This window comes from Perognathus longimembris, chromosome 3, assembly GCF_023159225.1.
Source record: "Perognathus longimembris pacificus isolate PPM17 chromosome 3, ASM2315922v1, whole genome shotgun sequence".
In the NCBI taxonomy this organism is placed as follows: Eukaryota; Metazoa; Chordata; class Mammalia; order Rodentia; family Heteromyidae; genus Perognathus; species Perognathus longimembris.
In genome coordinates this window covers 62,764,313-62,783,960 of record NC_063163.1, presented here as the reverse complement: position 1 = coordinate 62,783,960, position 19,648 = coordinate 62,764,313, and the positions used below count along the sequence as shown (strand labels likewise).

Sequence of the window (19,648 nt, the reverse complement as noted above, 5' to 3'; positions counted from 1 at the left end):
GGTATACAAATGAATTTAAAATAATTTAAATTTTAAGGTCCCCCTACCCTTGAAAGCTGCTTGGGTTAGTTTGTGAGAAACGGGAGTATACCATCTTTACTAATTCTCAGGAGGAATCCAAGATCCTATTGGCTTAGTTTTAAAGACTTCAGGATTAGGCCAAATAGGAGAAAGTATGCCAAAACTATCTCCAGAAATCACTCAAGGCCTTCCTTTCCTACAGAGTACAATAAATGCTAAATCGACTAAATCTACTCTTTTCTTCGGGTTCAAAGTCTGTCCTTGAACTCAAGTCATTGTAAAAGACACTCTTTTGAAATAATTAAAAACAGTGATAGATGAAAATGTATTGGTGGTGTGCATTTTTTTTCTTGATTCTTAGATTGGCTTGAATATTTTTTACTGAGGGGAGGGGTAGTGATGGGGTAGAACTTGAATTCAGGGCCTTGTGCAAAGCATGTGCTCTACTATGGAGCTACACACCCAGTGCTCTTTGGAGGAAACAATATAGTTGTGAACACTTAAGCTGACGGTTGAGGTTTAATCAAGATTTACTTTGACCCTGGAAAGACCAATGTCATGTAAAGTCAATTTCCTTGATCTTCTGTGACTCCCCCCCCCCCACTAAACCAAGAAATATCTTTCATTTAATATTCCATATATATGTGTGTGTGTGTATATATATGGCCTTTGTGACAACCTGACCTAAACAAATTTGAGGAATGATTTATTTTAGCTCATGATGGTATAGTTTCAGTCCACAGTGTTTGGTTGTATTAGTTCTGAGCCAGCAGTAAGGCAATAGAGAAGCTACTCATGTCATGGTGGACGAAACAGAGAGCGAGGAAGGGACCAGAGACCAGGGACCAGGAATACCTTCAACCTTCCTGAAACCTTCCTGAGACCTACTTCCTGAACACAGGCTCCACCTCCTTTCTACTTCCTCCCAAGATACCACCACCAGCAGGGAATCAAGCCTGTAACACATGAACCTGTGAGGGACATTGCCTCTTCAAACCATAATCAACCCACAAGCTTCGCAGGCTACTCCTCAAATTAAATAATGAATTAAGAAGAACAGGTGAGAGGGCTGGGAATGTGGCTTAGCGGTAGAGTGCTTGCCTTGCATGCATGAAGCCCGGAGTTTGATTCCTCAGCACCACATAAATAGAAAAATACAGAAGTGGTGCTGAAAGGTAGAATGCTAGCCTTGAGCAAAAAGAAGCCAGGGACAGTACTCAGGCCCTGAGTCTAAGCCCCATGACTGGCAAAAAAACAACAACCCTAACAGGTAATGTACAAGGTATAGAGGAAAAGGACACTAGTTTGTGCATTTCATTATCTAAACCTGTTAAAAGGAAACACATTTTTGCCAAACTCACACCTATAATCTGAGCTACTCAGGAGGCTGATTTGGTTTGAAGCCAATCTGGACAGAAAAGTCCTCAAGACTCCATCTCTAATTAACCAGCAAGGTAATAAGAGTACCAACCATGGGCAAGCCAAGCAGGAGCCCCTGAGTTCAAGCCCTGAAAACAGAAATACACACACACACACACACACACACACACACACACACACGTCAAATCTAGCACTTTCGCTAGGCAACAACAGATACATCAAGTTGAAACAGAGGTGGTAAACCACTATGTATGAGGACATGTTCTTTCAATGAAAAAGAGAATTTTAATTTTTTTACAGCTAGTAGGTTTGGGGCAATGTGCAGAGGTAGTATTATTGTTTAATCAAATTAGGAAATTTACTGCTTGGAGAAATAATGGCAGCCATGGCTCAGTGGCTTTTTTATGTCACATGGTGAACACAACCACCCTTTTTTACACAGGCACTACTTATTCCTGGGCTTTGTGGGAGAGCAAGGCCTGACACTGTGCTCATAGCCATGTTCTCTGTTTCCTGAAGAGTGCGCATTGTATGCTTCTTTCAAATACTATCTTGAGGATTTGGGAATGGAGGTACTTTTCTTGTTATCCACCTTCTAACCAATGAACAATAAGTAGTTACCTCCTTTGTCCTTGATTAGTTACCCATGGTCAGCCAAAGCCCATAATTATGCAAATTTTGTGAGGAGAAGGAGGTTTACTAGGGCTTGAACTCAGGGTCTGAGTGCTATTCCTGAGCATTTTTTGCTCAGAGTTAGCGCTCTACCACTTGAGCCACAACTCCACTTCTGGCTTTTTACTGGTTAAATGGAGATGAGTCCCACAAACTTCCTTGCCTAAGCTGACTTTGAACTACAATCCTCAGATCTCAGCTTCCTGACTAGCTCAGATTATAGGCCTGAGCTACTAGCGCTACTGAGCTACTAGAACTTTCTATCCTAAATGGAAAATTCACAAGTTTTACATGTGTAACATAGTGTAGTGAGAAAATTTCATACCACAGAACTTGAAACATCACTTTTCCCAGCATTTCCATGCTGTAAGTGCTACCTACCTGTTAGTCACTTTGCAATGAATAGCTCTAGATTAAGTTCAGCAGTGTGGTATCACAATGTTTGTGTTCAGGTGACCCATATTTTATTTACCTAATGTTCCTGAAGCCAGTTTTGTGGCACACACTTCAGGTTCTCAGAAGGATGAGGCAGGAGGACCGCTTGAACCCAAAGTTCAAGGCCAGCTGAGGCAATATAGAGATGTGGTCTCCTATTTCAAAACAAGAGGCCCAAAGTGGAAGAGTGGCAATACTGGCAATTTAATGACATTATATTGTTATAATTGTTTGGTTTTATTACTTATATTGTTGCTAGACCCTTACTATGCTTAAGTCATTAATTAAACTTTATCATAGATACCTAGATATAGGAACAACAAAGTATGGAGTGTTTGGTACTCTCCAAGGTCTTGGGCATCTATGGGGGAACAGATTGATGAATGTCTCTCATATGCTTGTTTTGTACAAACAGAATCATTTCAGAATAGTAATCAAAATACACCGGGTGTAGTAGCACAAAGCTACAATCTCAGCACTCAAGACCCAGATGGGAAGATTGGAGTTTGAGGTCAGACTGAGCTGTACATAGTGAGTGAGACCCAGTCTCAACAAAGAAAAATCTGCACATAACAATAGTTCCACATTTGGCATCAATTATCCCAATTGCTCTTTCATCAGAGCAAAATGGGGGCGGGAAGTGATGATTCTTAGTAACTGGCTTGAGCTCTCACTTTAGGAAGAAATGGAAGGGGAAGGGAAGGGGGAACTCCCATCTGAAAAGGGGTTTTAACATTCCCATGTGTTTCATCTGCTCTTGCTATCCAGGTACCCTCATCCCACAGAGCTGTGTAGGAAGAGGGAGGCAAATGGATTTTGAGCAACACTGAAATTATTCTTTCCCTCTTAGCCACTGGATGTCTGCTTTGTCTCTCAGTGTAAATCTTGGACTCAGGACTCACAGAGGGTTGTTGGAGGCATGGCTTAGTTGGTAGAGTACCAGCAATGAATGAAAGCATTAGGTACTGAGTTCAAATCCCAATTGCAGACAACATTTTTTAAAAGGAAGTACAAATGTCTATTTAAAACATTTTTTTTAAGCTTTGAATTCCTTTGAAGGGTTTGAGAGCCCTAGGCTACCTCTGGGACCACAATCCACAGACACAGGATGATGTGGGGTGGGGGAGGAAGCATCACCCCAGGCCCACCCCTCCTTGACCTTGCTCCTTCACCTAATTAGACAGGCCCCAAGGAACATACCAGCCTAGGGAGTTGATTTAAGGACAGCAATGTGTTATGAAATCTAGAAGAGGATCATATATGAACACAGCTTAGCCATAACTGAAATAATGTCAGAGGTCCAAAGTCATGAAACATGACTGCTTATTAGACGGAAATGCCATTACCTCATTCTGTAGGCCTCCTAATGTGCCTCACATGCACTTTCGGTGAGTTAAACCCTCTGGAGGGGGAAAAGTGGCTTTTCTTTGACTAAATGCCAGATTTATAGGACAACTAAAACTGTGATTTCTAAGTTGAACATTTCATTTCTACACAGAATTTGTCCCTAAAATTTGCTACTGGCTGCCTAGGTCATCTTTGGCAAATTAATTCAAAGGAAATAAAGATTCTTGCTTTTTTTTTTTTTTTTTTTTGGTCAGTCACAGGGCTTGAACTCTGAGCCTGGGCACTGTCCCTGAACTCTTCAGCTCAAGGATAGCCCTCAGTTGAGCCACAGTGCCACTTCCAGTTTTCTGGTGGTTAATTGGAGATAAGAGTCTCACGGGCTTTCCTGCCCAGACTGACTTTGAGCCACGATCCTTAGATCTCAGCCTCCTTAAACAGCTAGGATTACAGGTGTGAGCCAATGGCACCAGGCTAGGATTTTTGTTTAAAGGCCAAACATTTTCTGAATACTTAATGTGTACCAGGTGTTGGTACACATTAAATAGCAATGCATATAAAATACCAAAATCTGCTAAGTCCCAGTGGCTCATGCCTGTAATCCTAGCTACTTAGGAAGATGATATCTGAGGGTCTAGGTTCAAAGCCAGCTCAGGCAGTAAAGTGAATGAGATTCTTATTACCAATTAACCACTGAAAAGCCGGAAGTGGAGGTGTGGCTCAGCTAGTAGAGTACCAGCCTTGAGAAAAGAAAGCTAAGAGTGAGCAGGTATCACTGGGTTTCCTGAGCACGGAGCTCCGTGTACCTGCCCTGTCATCGCTGGATCACTAGGGAAAGGCTGTTTTGCTCCGGTAGTGAGCCCATCTTCTCTGATGTTCACTAGTAGAGGTCATTGCTGTCCCCCTCAGGTGTCCTTCAGTGCAGCCCTGCCACACTGGAGGGTTTCGGAGCCAGAGCAGCTTCCGTCTAAACCGCTGCTGGTCACTGCATCAGGGGGAAGTGGAGCTCAGGCTGAAAGTGACACACTTCTCGCATACCCTTGGCCAAAGTGAGTCTTTCTCTTCCAGAGAAAAGGCATTATTTTTCACAATTTAAATTCTGTGATGACTGTAGATTCTTAAGAAATTACAACTACCACAGGGAGAGTGTGTGTACCCCTTACTCAGCTTCCGCATGGTAACATCTTAGGTAATGACAAGATGCAAACTGGGACCTCATTTGGAGTTTGCTCGTTTTTTTGTTTGCTTTTGGTTTTATGCTGGTCATAGAGCTAGACCTCAAGCTCTTGTGCTTTTACTTAGTGTTTTCCTTCAAGTCTAGTGTTCTACTTCAACTTTTTTGCTGGTAAATTGGAGGTAAAGAGTCTCATGCGTTTTTCTGTCTGAACTGGTTTTGAACCCTAATCCTCAGGACTCAGCCTCCCCAGTAGCTAGGAATTACAGGCATGAGTCTCGGAAATTGGCTTTGAATCCACATGATGTCCTTGCAGATGCTTCTAAGTTTTGTGTGTTCATGGTTGACTCCTTTAGATGGCTGTGTGGTCCTCTTAGGAATGGAAGTGTGGTGAACGGTTCTTTTTTTTAATTCATTATTTATTAATTAAATTTTGTTGACAAGGTGTTGGGCAAAAGGGGTAGAGTTACATAATAGGGCAGTGAATACATTTCTTTTTGTTTTGTTTTGTTTTGTTGGCCATTCCTGGGCCTTGAACTCAGGGCCTGAGCACTGTCCCTGGCTTCTTTTTGCTCAAGGCTAGCACTCTGCCACTTGAGCCACAGCGCCACTTCTGGCCGTTTTCTGTATATGTGGTGCTGGGGAATCGAACCCAGGGCCTCATGTATACAAGGCAAGCACTCTTGCCACTAGGCCATATCCCCAGCCCCGTGAGTACATTTCTTGTGATACCTTATACCCTCATTTCTCTTTCCCTTCCCTAGATCAGGTAGGCATATACACAATACCCAGTTTACCAAAATCATATACAGTAGCCATGTGGCATACGCCAAAGGAAATTCCCCTAGAACTTTAAATATAATGTCAACAGTAGTTTGCTTATCCTTGTCTCATATGATCATACATACATAGCTTTTGAGCTATTGTGATCCACTGAGAGGTCTATTTTAGACCTTTTTATGTTTAGTAGTTGTTTGGTTTTAGATACATAATGTAAGGTCACTGACCCAAACCTGTGGAAATACCATTTGACAAGAAGTTTTCTGTTTCGCAGACCTAGTCTTTACTGTCCCCCCCTCCCTGGTGAATGGTTCTTGAACACCAAGGCACTGTTTCTTGATGCCGGAGTGTGGCTTTCAGATGGCAGTGCCATTTCTTGAGGCTCAGCCACTGCCGAGCGCTCTGGGTTCCATTACCGCTCCCAGACAACAGAAGAGGAGCAGGAATCTAAGAGGCACTCAGATACTGGTCGTTTAGGTCATGAACTTATTTCATGAAAGTAAGTTGAGTCTCCTTGGGAAGCTAGGGCAGGATGTAGGGAGTGGGGTGCACATCCCAAAATATACAAAATGGATGCTGGAGTGCACCCAGGCCTCTAAGGCAGAGACCAATGTCCTCTCTACTTCAGGCTGGTGAGCCATTTGTCTTTATCACATATGTTATACAAGGAGCGTGGATTAGATAGCTTCTCAAAGCTCTCCCCGACTCATTTCCATGGATATAGATTGGGAAACTAATCTCAAGCTTGTCATTTATTTATTCATTTACTTTTGTGCCAGAACTGGAGCTTGGCCTCAAGGCCTGAGCACTGTCCCTTAGCTTTTTCACTCAAGCCTGGCACTCTGGCACTTACGCTACATCTCAGCTTCCAACTTTTCGCTGGTTCACTGGAGTTAAGAATCTCAGCGTTTTCTGCCTGGGCTGGCTTCAAACCTCAATACTCAGGTCTCAGCTTCCTAAGTAACTAAGATAACAGGCATGCGCCACCAGCATCCAGCTGAGAAGCTCTATTTTATTTTTTTGAAAATTAGACCAAGGTAGCCCCAGTTTGGGGGGGGCGGCAAGGGAAGAAGTTATAACTTTTCAATAGAAAGAAGACAAAAAGAGGAAATAATAAGCTAACCTGATGCCATCTGTATTTAGCTCTCAGAGTTCAGACCAGAATCATAATTCACATAACAGCGAAACTCATTGGCCAAGTTTCGGGTGTGTTTTGGAATAAACTTGCACATCTTCACTCCCAGGAACTGTGCGGCCTGATCTTCCATGGTAGCACCTGAAGAGACGAGATCGAGTGAACTCAAGGAGCCAGATGTCAGCCAGAGCTGGTTAGCTCTTGGCTACAAGTCTGAGAGGATTAGCTGACAATACCATGGCACACACAGGGTGAGCGGCCCACTCTATGTATCCCCCTTTGTCTGACAGTTTGAAAATTGTTTCCCTGTTCTCATTTCTGTTGTAATTAATAAATAATTCTCCATGCCAGGCACCAGTAGCTTTTAGCTCCTCAGGAGGCAGAGATCTGAGGATCTAAGTTCAAAGCCCAGGCAGGAAAAGTCTGGAAAGTCTACAGGACTCGTATCTCTAGTAAACCATCAAAAATCTAGAAGTAGGGGCTGGGAATGTATATGGCCTAGTGGCAAGAGTGCTCGTCTCATATACATGAAGGCCTGGGTTCGATTCCTCAGCACCACATATATAGAAAACAGCCAGAAGTGGCGCTGTGGCTCAAGTGGTAGAGTGCTAGCCTTGAGCAAAAAGGAGCCAGGGACAGTGCTCAGGCCCTGAGTCCAAGCCTCAGGACTGGCAAAAAAACAAAATCAAACAAAAAGCTAGAAGTAGAGGTGTGGCTAAAGTGGCAGAACACTAGCTTTAAGCAAAAAAGTTCAGGGACAGTGCCCAGGCCCAGCGTTCAAGACCCAGGACTGGCATAAAAAAATAAACAGCCTGCTTACAATCGAGGATTAAGTTATATTCCACAAAGAAACACAAGGAAAGCATTAAATAATTACTAATAGTCAGGGTTTCCTGATGTGCAGTCAAGAATCTGTTTTTCTGGTAATAGGTAATCTCACAAAGCATATAAATGAATACATCCACATCCCCTTTCTGCCCTCTCCTGGCCCGAAGGCCAGCCTTCAACTGCCATGTCCCCCAAAGCGTCTTTTCCCATAATACTTGGGCTGTAGGAAGTGGGGCCCAGAAATGAGGATGCTCTTGCTCCTTGCCCTTTCTTCCTCTCCACATTTCAGAACAATTTCATCCCCACAATGGATCTTTACTCCCCTCACACTGCTCCCATGCTGCCCGGTCTGCTGTCCCTCTTGGCTGCTGGGGCCCCATGGGGGCACCTGCATCCCCCTGCTGCAAGGTGGATGAAATACAACACCCCAACTCCTTTACACTAAGTTGATCCTGTTGAGTGAGGATTGAGCACTTCCAAAAAAATTTTTTTAAAGACTAAGATGTAGCTCAGTGGCAAAGCACTTGCCTAGCAAGTACAACATCCTGGATTCAATACACACACACACACACACACACACACACACACACACACACGGTGGAATTGGGACTTGACCATGAAGACCTCTTGCCATTCTTCACACTGAGGACCTGCTAGTCACTGCCCTCGGCGTCTGTGAGAAGGGAAAGGCGCACATACATACCTGTGCACAGGAGGACTTTGCCCCGTGTCAGGTACTGGATGGTTTCTGAGGTCTTCTTGAGGCATTCTTCAGAAAGATAGGGAGGATCTGCCACAACGATATCAAAACTGTGTGCAGCAATTTTCTCTGGCAAATTCAATGGATGATTGTAATCATAGAAGATAAATTCCTCTCCATACATGGCAAATCTTCTGTCGTATTCAAAGATGTACACAGAGAAGTCTTGTCTGTGCAGTGCTCTGAGTTTCTGGTACACGCTGGGCGCACTCACACAAGCTATTCTAGAATCCAGAATAGTGGTATGAAAGACAGTTAATGATGCTAGACCATGACTTCACATACACATGTCAAAATGCCTGTGCTCATGGGCTGGGGATATGGCCTAGTGGCAAGAGTGCCTGCCTCATATACATGAGGCCCTGGGTTCAATTCCCCAGCACCACATATACAGAAAGTGGCCAGAAGTGGCGCTGTGCCTCAAGTGGCAGAGTGCTAGCCTTGAGAAAAAAGAAGCCAGGGACAGTGCTCAGGCTCTCAGTCCAAGCCCCAGGACTGGCCAAAAAAAAAAAAAAACCTGTGCTCAGACCTGAAGAGAAGTTAGGGTGCTGGAGGCTCACGCCCATAATCCTAGCTACTCAGAAGGCTGACATCTGAGGATCATGATTTGAAGACTATTATCTCCAAACTGCCAAAAAAGGCCAGAAGTGGAGCTGTGACTCAAGTGGTAGAGTACTAGCCTGGAGCACAAAAGCTCAGACATGGTCCAGGCCCTGAGTTCAAGTCCCCCCTCCCCCACAAAAAAAGGAACAGGGAATACTCATAATCAGTAAACTTTAAGAGGAAACTTTGTATGGCGTCACTTGTAAGGAATTTGCTATTTAAAAAAATCTGTAGCTCATAACTTTGAGGTACAAAAGCATAAATATACTTTTGTAGGGGGAAAAAACATAAAAAGCATCAGGAACATATTATGACAAAAGTTAGATATATTTGGCCCAAAGCCCAAATTCACCTATTATTTTTATGTTGAATCATTAATATTTTCTTCAAGTACTTTTATTCCAAACTAATTGCTTTGAAATAATTTTGTAATATTCATGATCATGAGACAAAAAATAAAAATCCCAAGTAACTTCCTAAATGACTCCACTTAACCAAAAAGATAACGTTGGGATTTGATCTTGCTACTGACAAGCTATTAATTTTTTGGGGGTGGGAGTAGAGGGTAGGGAGACAGTCCTGGGGCTTGAATTCAGGGCCTAGGCACTGTCCTCGAGCTTCTTTTGCTTAAGGGTAGAACTCTACCACTTGAGCCACAGCACCATATCCAGCCTTTTCTGTGTATGTGGTACTGAGGAATCGAACCCAGGGCTTCATGCATTTCCAGCCCTGCTATGAATGTTTGAATCTTTTTTGTGTGTGAAAAGAAATTAAAGATGTGTGTGTGTGTGTGTGTGTGGTACTGAACCCAGAGAGCACTCTACCGCTGAGTTATATCCCCAGCTAATATCCCCAACTAATCTGTTTTTTATTTCAGGCAGTCCACAGATTTTGAATGGGTGATGTTCAAGAGTTAGCTTTTAAACCCAGCTATTTAGAAAGCTACCTAAATACTGAATTGGTTAACTGTGGTACATAAATTTCAATGGAATGTTTCGTGGCCACTCTAAAAAGACTGAAGCTGATATAAAACAAGCTCTAAGATCTATTCAAGGAATAGAGAAAACTATGCTTTTTTAATGTTTTTGGTTTTGGCTACTCCTGGGGCTTGAACTCAGGGCCTGGGCACTGTCCCTAAGCTTCTTTTATTCAAGGCTAGCACTCTACCACTTGAGCTACAGCACCACTTCTGGCCTTTTCTGTTTATGTGGTGCTGAGGAATCGAACCCAGGGCTTCATGTATAGGACGAGGCAAGCACTCTGGCCATTAGGCCATATTCCCAGCCCTTATGTTTGTTTTATGCAACAAAGTTTCACTATGTAGCCCAGGCTAGAGAACTCACAACTTTCCTGCCTCAACCTTCCCAATGCTGGGATTACAGATACATGCTTGACACATATTCTCATGGGTGCAAGTCCCTGAAATTTGAGGCCTAGGGGTCTAAAACCCTTGTTTCAGAAGGTTCCCAAGAGCCAGGGGTCTGTGTTACCTTTTAAGGGCCTAGAGGACCTAGAGACAAGGGGAGAGACTGACTTCTAACTTTTGTATTTTTTTATGTTTTTATATTGTCATCAAAAAAGGACTTAAGCTTGGTACCAGAAGCACATGCCTGTAGTCCTAGCTACTCAGGGGACTGAGATCTATGGGTTGTGGTTTGAAGCCAGTTGGGGCAGGGAAGTCCATGAGACTCTTAGCTCCAATTAGCCAGGAAAAAAAACAAAACCAGAAGTGGAATTATGGCTCAAGTGGTAGAGTGTTACCTCAGGAACAGCTCGTAGTTCCTAAGTTTAAGCCCCAGTAATCACACACACACACACACACACACACACACACACACACTTAATTTTAAAATTAAATTCAGCATTTAAAATCTGAAAAATGGGGCTGGGAAGGTGGCTCAGTGGTAGAATGCTTGCCTAGCATGCATGAAGCCCTGGGTTCAATTCCTCAGTACCACTGGAAGTGGTGCTGTGGCTCAGGTTGTACAGTGCGAGCCTTGAGCAAAACAAGCTCAGAGACAGTGCCCAGGTCCTGAGTTCAAGCCCTAGAACTGGTTAAATGAATGAATGAATGAATAAATACGTTTTTAAAAATGTGTTTCTTAACAGACAGTGTTACATGTCCCAGTAAGGTGCTCATGCTAGGCTCAATGGCTTTGAAGCTGCTCAGAAGCTCTTGAAGAAGATAATGCGTGGTGACGTCATGTGACACATTTACATGTCCTGGTCTTGGCTGGTGGTGGGACATGGCCCTTCCTCACTGCACCTCTCCACAGCACTGGAGGGAGAGGAGCCCAGGGACCTTAGAACTATGTTGGAAGAGAATAATAAGCACACAAAGGAAATCTTCTGGGAAAGAAGGAGAAATAAAGATATCATCAGACAAACAAGATCCGAGACCTTGCCTCCAGCAGACCTCCCTGAGAACCGTTACAGGTTGCACTGAGGCAGAGCAATGGACAATGCTGCGAGAAAGAATGAGAACCCACAGGGAGTGGAGGTGGCCTATGGCAGTGGTTGGAGGGACTTCGTGGAAACTCACCAAGCCTGTGGGTAAGCACTGGAAGGTGTCAGAAGCCCATTACTACTCTGAGATGTGAGCACAGAGGCAATGACACTGGCAAAGCACATATTGCAGGAAAGGATACACTAGGGGAGAGAAGCTTCCAAAGCCCTAGTACAAATGGGAGGAAGCAAAATCTGTGAAAACACCATTATGAAGTGCTATAATTTAAATCTTTGTATTTCCTTTGAGACAGGGTCTTATTCTATATCATCGAGGCTGGCCTGGAACATGCTACGTAGAGCTTTTTATCCTCCTGCTTCAGCCTTCCCAGTGCTGGCACTACACTCAGTTTGGTACTTTTTTTTTTTTTTTTTGCCAGTCCTGGGGCTTGAACTCAGGGCCTGAGCACTGTCCTTGCTTCTTTTTGCTCAAGGCTAGCACTCTGCCGCTTGAGCTACAGCACCCACTTCCGGCTTTTTCTGTATATGTGGTGCTGAGGAATCGAACCTAGGGCTTCATGCATGCTAGGCAAGCACTCTACCACTAGGCCACATTCCTAGCCCCCAGTTTGGATCTTGAATGTCCCCAAGGGCCTATGCTAAAGGCTTAGTGTCAATCCTGTAGCAATTATGAGAGGTGGTGGATCCTTCAGGAGGTGTGGCCTAGTGGAAGGAAGTGAGGTTATTGGAGGTGTACCCTCAAAGGAGGTATCAGGACCCCAGCCCCTTCCTTTCTTTCTGCTTCCCAATCACCATGAGTGAGCACCTTCCTTGGCCACGCATCCCTGCTGATATGCCACAAGCCCAAAGCAGCAGGGCCAACTGACCAGGCACTGAGAGCTCCAAATCTGAGTCAAAATATATCTTTATGCCTTCAAAGTTGACTTACCTCAGGTATTTGCTACTGTCACAGAAACTAACACAGAAAGAAAAACGTAATAAACAGCATCACAAAAAAAAAAAAATAGGGGCTGGGGATATGGCCTAGTGGCTAGAGTGCTTGCCTCGTATACATGAGGCCCTAGGTTCGATTCCCCAGCACCACATATACAGAAAATGGCCAGAAGTGGCGCTGTGGCTCAAGTGGCAGAGTGCTAGCCTTGAGCAAGAAAAAGCCAGGGACAGTGCTCAGGCCCTGAGTCCAAGCCCCAGGACTGGCCAAAAAAAAAAAAAAAAAATAGAGGACTGGGAATGTGGCTTAGGGATAGAGTGCTTGTCTAGCATGCATGAAGCCCTAGGTTCGATTACGCAATACCACATAAACAGAAAAAGCCAGAAGTGGCACTGTGGCTCAAGTTGGTAGAGTGCTAGCTTTGAGCAAAAAGAAGCCAGGGGTCTGGGAATATAGCCTAGTGGCAAGAGAGCTTGCCTCGTATACATGAAGCTCTGGGTTCGATTCCCCAGCACCACATATACAGAAAACAGCCAGAAGTGGCGCTGTGGCTCAAGTGGCAGAGTGCTAGCCTTGAGAAAAAAGAAGCCAGGGACAGTGCTCAGGCCCTGAGTCCAAGCTCCAGGGCTGGCAAAAAAACAAAAAAGAAGCCAGGGACAGTGCTCAGGCCCTGAGTTCAAGCCCCAGAACTGGCAAAAAAAAAAAAAAGAATAGACTAGAAAATGGAAAAAAACAAACAAACAACTTAAGACTTCCAATTAGAGGAGCTACAATGAACAGACACACATTTCCCTCAAGAAAGTCAACCAAGTTTAAAATGTATTTTGATTCACTGTTTAAGCATAAACAACAAAAGACAGCACAGGGAACGGGGCAGGAGAACACAGCAACCACACTTAAGAAGCTGAAAAGCCAGCAGGTGGGTGGTGATTAAGCAGAAGAAAGCTAAATCTGGCATTGGCAGCAGGAGAGCCGAGCTGTCCCTGGCTGACATCGTGGCATTCCCAAGGGCCCAGGATGCCACAGACCCAGGAAACTCAAGACACAGAGGTGAAAGGTGCTAAAAACAGGAGAATTTGTTGAAAGGTCTATTTAAGAAGTAGTTTGTTCCCAGGATCCTCTTCCACACCCTATGTTTGATACTTCTGTCTCCATTTTGGGCTCTTTTTCTGGTCTCTGAATTGTTAGTATCATTATTATCCTGTGGGGGCACAGTTCATATTCAAAGAAAGAAAATGACAGTTACCTGTAATCAGTTATTGTTCATCTCTTCCTGTACCAAGAAAACAATTTTTAATTTTTTTTTTAAAAAAGGAGATAGGATCTGCCAGGTGCCAATTGGTTCAAGCCTATAGTGCTAGCTACTTAGGAGGCTTAGATCTGCAGACTGAGGTTCAAAGTTAGCTGGAGCAGTAAAGTCCATGAGACTCTTCTCTCTAACCAACAAAAAGCTGGTAGTGGAGGTGTGGCTAAGTAGTTGAGTGCCAATCTTGAGCACAAAAAGTCAAGTGAGAATGCGAGGGCCTAAGTGAGAACATGAGGGCCTGAACTCAAGCCTCAGTTACCAGCACCACCAAAAAAAAAAAAAGGTAGGATCTTCAACAGTGAATAGATTTCAGAGTGTAGCCCTCATCTAGGTGTTGAAGCAGTTTGTTTTGAGTAATGTGCTGAAAACTATGATCAATGCTATTTGCATATTATAGGTCAGACTCCTCATAAACCATACCTCACCTGGGAAGGACATCCAGAACATTCATTTATATATTCATGGGTGTCTCATAGCCTGATGATTGGGCTTTCACATCATTGTGTGAGATGTGGCTCCCTCAAACTAATTTAGAGTAGATGAAAGGAGAAAGGAAATGTGGTTCTCACCTGCCACCTTCCCCAGCAGCAGCAATGGCTTCCTGCGCAAGTCGCAAGGCTGTTTCATGGCTGTACCAGAACTGGCTCAACTGCTGTAAGACAGGCAGGGACAGGACGATGCCCTCTTAGACTCCAGCTGTTCTTTTAATTTATACTGACTATCCTAGCATGTATATATTGAATTTTTTAATGTTGCAGATTCATTTTTCTTTGACAGAACCTTCCATCACTGCAAGCCTGACATATAAAGGAACAGACACAGTGAATATCAGTGGCCACTAAGGCACCATCAACCCTAGTGAACAGGGTACACACACAGGAGATGACACATCAGTCATGCAGCGATATAGCCAGCCCTTTGACTACATGTGGACTTACATGTTTCCCCAATAACTGCTTTTCCTCAGGGCTGTTGTTTTTCATCCTGCTCCTGTTTCATGCCAACGGATGCTTTTCTTTAAAATTCTAGGGATCCTTAATGATATATTCTCAGGAGGTTAAGTTATGAGGATCACAGTTCAAAACCAGCCCAGGCAGAAAAGTCTGTGTGACTCTTACCTCCAATTAAACAACAGGAAACTGGAAGTAGAGTTGTGGCACAAAGTGGTAGAGAGCTAGCCCTAAGCAAAACGAGCTCAGGGACAGCGCCTAGGCCCTGAGTTCCGGCCCCAATGACTGACAAAAAAATGAGTTTTTTTAAAAAATCAGAATTCATAAATTTAATTAATAAATTACATATACACATAATTAAAATATATAACCTAGGCACCAGTGGTCCATTGTAATCCTACCTACTCAGGAGGTCTGAGGATAGCAGTTTGACACCAGCCAGGCAGAAAAGTCCCTGAGACTCTGATCTCCAATAAACTACTCAGAAAAAGCCAGGAGTGGCATTGTGGCTTAAGTGGAAGACCACTAGCCTTGAGCACAAAGAGGCTCAGGGACAAAGCCCAGGCTCTGAGTTAAAGCCCTAGGACCAGCAAAACATAAATGCACTAGAAATTATTAGCATGTTAACTCAATTTTATATCTTAACTCAATAAATAGATAGAGATGATAGGTATCTCTATCTATATCTACATCTATCTATCTGTTAAATACATGTACATATATAAATACAGATAGTATATATTCTATAAAATATACTTATATATAAATATTTTTATATTATACATGTATTTATATTTATATACTTATACATATAAACATATAAAATTTAAGTATGTATCATAACGCTCTATATATTATACACTAAAAATTATTAGCATCTTAACTCAATTTTCAATTACATGTTAAAGTGCATTAACCACCACCACCACCACCACCACCCCTCACCGCTCATCCCCACTTGAAATTATACATTTTCTCTTTCCACCAGGATTGCTGAACTCCATTGAAACCAATAGGGGTGTACTGCTGTCCAAGAACAGAGCAGGAGTTTGTGATGGACATAACAACAGTCCCTTATCTGCAAGACTCCATTTCTAATCACCACCTAGTCTATTAGAACCAAGAGGTCTGCGTCCACACATCCTGCAGGGACTATGGACAGTGTTTTGCCTTCACTCCCCCATCCATCCTTCAGCTCCTGAATGGCAGGTGACAGAGACTAATATCTGGGGAGGATGCAGACAAGCACAGGCCTCGGCCCACAAAAGGCTCCGCTCTAATACTACTCAATGGATGTGGACTGCATTTACTTACCCAGTTCTCATCTATTATTCCAATATTATATTTCTCCTCCTCACATGGGTCAGTGCATTGCTTCTGCTCAGCATAAAATTCCTGGAGAGCTGCTAAGGTGTGGAGAGAAAGCCGGGGGATATCGTCATCTTCCGAATCACTCATCTCACCAACAACACGTCACCTTACAACCTGCAGGTCAAGGAGTAGATGGATATGTTCAGGGGATTTCTTTCTCCTTCCCATCAAATAGCGAGGAAAAGCTTGAACTCACAAAAAGTGTACTTTGTATAGAAAACGTACATATTGAAAACTTCTGGGATCCAATACCTAAAGAGGCTTCTACTGAACAGTTCAACAGATACAGGCTTCCCCACAGTTTCCACAAAGGCCCTTTTCACATTTGGTATTTATTATATGAGAAATACTCACCATAAATGTCTAAAAAGACCATTTGTTTCTTTCTGGTACCCCCACGGCCCCATGCAGATGCTTCCTAATTAATTCTCTCAATTAGGGGTCTTGTTATATGTTCAGGCCACTATTTTTTTTTTTTTTTTGCCAGTCCTGGGCCTTGGACTCAGGGCCTGAGCACTGTCCCTGGCTTCTTCCCGCTCAAGGCTAGCACTCTGCCACTTGAGCCACAGCGCCGCTTCTGGCCGTTTTCTGTATATGTGGTGCTGGGGAATCGAACCTAGGGCCTCGTGTATCCGAGGCAGGCACTCTTGCCACTAGGCTATATCCCCAGCCCTCAGGCCACTATTTAGAACAAAGCCTCATGGGTGTCACTGGTAGATATAAAGGATCAAGTCAAAAGGGAAGTTTGTAAAGAGAAGAGAGCAAACAGAGAGGCAAAAGGAAGGTGCTTCTGTAGACAGTGATGGCCAGGCACAATGACCTCTTCTTATGGCTCTAACAAGTTTGCCACCAGTTAGCCAGGTGTGCAAAGCATCCTGACAATAACTAGAAGTACAAGAGAGTCCCACGCCCATACTCATTCAATCATTTGCTAGAAACAGAGCTGGGGAGAACAATTATTCTCCTACATTTTTTATGAGGATAAGACAGGTAAGAACTAGCCAAAAGAGGAGATGCAGAAGAAGTCTGGGAGGTTAGGTTCCTCAGGCACCTGATATCCAGATATCCGTGAGCAACCATATTCATGGACCATTGCCCACTAGACGCTCCCCTAAGTCTCTGTCCAGTTTTCACTGAAGGTTCATTCTGCCATATTTCTTTCCTAATAAACTTTCCTATCACCTTTATTATGTTTGTGTCTTGTCTAAATTCTTCTTCCAGATGTAAGAATCTGAGGTCAGGGCTGGGTAGTGCTTGCCTAGCATGCAGGAAGACCTGGGTTTGATTCCTCAGTACCACATAAACAGGAAAAGCCAGAAATGGTGCTGTGACTCAAGTGGCAGAGTGCTAGCCTTGAGCAAAACAAGCTCAGGGACAGTACCCATGGCCTGAGTTCAAGCCCCAGGACTGGTAAGAAAAAAAAAATGTGAGGTCAACTTAGATGCCCTAAATTTCTGGTAACATATATGGTGCATTGGCCAGGAAATTAGGGATTGAGTATATCTTTTTCTGACTTGGATTCAAATAGACAGTATGTGTTTAGAGATGACCACCTAGGAGCCAGGACAAAGACCAGACATCTCTTTACTTGAGGTCAAATTACTTACCACATAGGTACCAAACACATTTCTAAACCAGCAGTATCTAAGAGCAGAAAAACAGCTTCCAATTTGCTTTCTAAAAACATTATATCCACTGGGTGCCAGCGGCTCATGCCTTATGCTTAGCTACTAGAAGGTTGAGATCTGAGGATCCTGGTTCAAAGCTGGCCCAGACAGACAAATCTACAAGACACTTTTTTTTTTTTTTGCCAGTCCTGGGCCTTGGACTCAGGGCCTGAGCACTGTCCCTGGCTTCTTTTTGCTCAAGGCTAGCACTCTGCCACTTGAGCCATGGCGCCACTTCTGGCCGTTTTCTATATATGTGGTGCTGGGGAATCAAACCCAAGGCTTCATGTATACGAGGCAAGTGCTCTTGCCACTAGGCCATATTCCCAGCCTTACAAGACACTTGTATTTTAAAAATATCCATTATTTTTAAGTAGTTACAAAAAGGAGTTACCATTTGGCAAAGCAGTTTATGAATACAATGTGTTTGGATCACTGTGACCCCTTTCAACATTTTCACACTTCCCTCTCCAAGACTCCAATTTAAGAGAAAATTTGAAAAAGCTGGAAGTCCAACTGTGGCTCAAGTGGGAGAGTGCCAGCATCGAGCAGGAAAGCTAAGGGCCAGCACTGAGGTCCTAAATTCAAGTCCCAGTACCAGCACAAAATAAAAACAAAACCAAAAAATTTAAAAAATTAAAAGATAAGCTTTGCAGTCAACCATTAATGAGGAATTAACAAGCATAGGATGATTTCCCCTACTGGAAAGCCTGTGTGGGTAAAAAGCCTAGGCAAGTAGGAGAATGCAGAAACGAATAGAATCATGGCTCAAGTGACAGAGTGATGGCCTAGCAAATGAAAGGCCCTGAGTTCAAACTCCAGTACTGCCAATAAATAAAGATGAGGGGGAAAAAAATGATCTGAGTAGTCAATTAGATAAAGCTAAAGAGCACAATAGTAACCAAGGTGTGAAACTGCTATTGAACAAATCATGACGTTACAAAGTTTTGGAAAGTATGGAGGAAGCCTTCTATGGTACAGATGACAGATGGAGAAACTGCAATACCCTCTAAAAATTCCAGAAAGAGGTAACATGAAAAATGAAGAGGATGAATGCTAGTCAAAGAAATGGGAGAGGAAAAAAGATCTCCAAAAGTTAAAGAATGCTGGGCTCACACATGTAATCCTAGCTACTGAGGAGGTTGAGATCCAAGGTTCACTGTTTGAAGTCACCCTGGGCAGGAAAGTACCTGTGAGAGTCTCATCTCCAATAAACGACTCAAAAAAGCCAGAAGTAGTGCTGTGGTCCAAGTGGTAGAGCACTAGCCTTGAACACAAAGAGACTCAAGGACAGCACCCAGGCTCTAAGTTCAAGCCCAGGACCAGCAAAAAAATAAAAATAAAAAAATTAAAGACTAAAAAGAAGACATGAATAGCCTCTAGAGAAGAAAAAAAATGATAGGTGAAGGAGCTGTACTTACATTGATGGCTGACTTTTCATCAGCACCACTGGTATTAGTAAGCAATAGGGTAGCATCTTCAACATTCAGAGAGGCCATTATTTTGAACCTAAATTTTAAACTATTAGTATTTAAATGATGCTAAAATAAAGATATCTTCAAGCCTTAGAAAATTTACCTACTAAACATTTTATGAGAAAATTACTCAAAGCTGTATCCCACAATATGGGGGGAGAAGTGGTGTGGGGGAGGAGAAGATAATGAGATTCAGGAAAAACAAACAAACACCAAGGAACACCAAGTAATGGCTTGAGCAGAGCTTCCTATTTACCCGAGAGGTAAAAGTTGCTAGAGCAGAGGTTTCGAAGAACTTAAGAGACTCAGGCGAGTTTTCAGAAAGGAAGGAAGGAAAAAGGAACCCCCAA

At 43.3% G+C, this 19,648-nt stretch overlaps 1 protein-coding gene across 4 annotated transcripts in view; it reads right to left on the bottom strand.

Moving 5' to 3' along the window:
* Window positions 1–824: 824 nt before the first annotated feature.
* Eef1akmt1 (EEF1A lysine methyltransferase 1) overlaps window positions 825–19,648 on the bottom strand; it is a 22,372-nt gene continuing 3,548 nt past the window's right edge. For 2 of the 4 annotated variants that reach the window (XM_048341668.1, XM_048341669.1), the window contains exons 2-5: window positions 16,100–16,270; window positions 14,405–14,487; window positions 8,473–8,753; window positions 6,801–7,082 (exon numbers count right to left, since the gene is read on the bottom strand). In XM_048341668.1, coding sequence (XP_048197625.1) covers window positions 6,946–7,082; window positions 8,473–8,753; window positions 14,405–14,487; window positions 16,100–16,243 — 645 coding nt within the window. In that variant the 5' untranslated portion in view covers window positions 16,244–16,270 and the 3' untranslated portion in view covers window positions 6,801–6,945. Of the gene's footprint in view, window positions 978–2,276; window positions 2,664–6,800; window positions 7,083–8,472; window positions 8,754–14,404; window positions 14,488–16,099; window positions 16,271–19,648 lie in introns of those variants that run through there. The other 2 variants (XM_048341670.1, XM_048341671.1) reach the window with 2 other exon arrangements.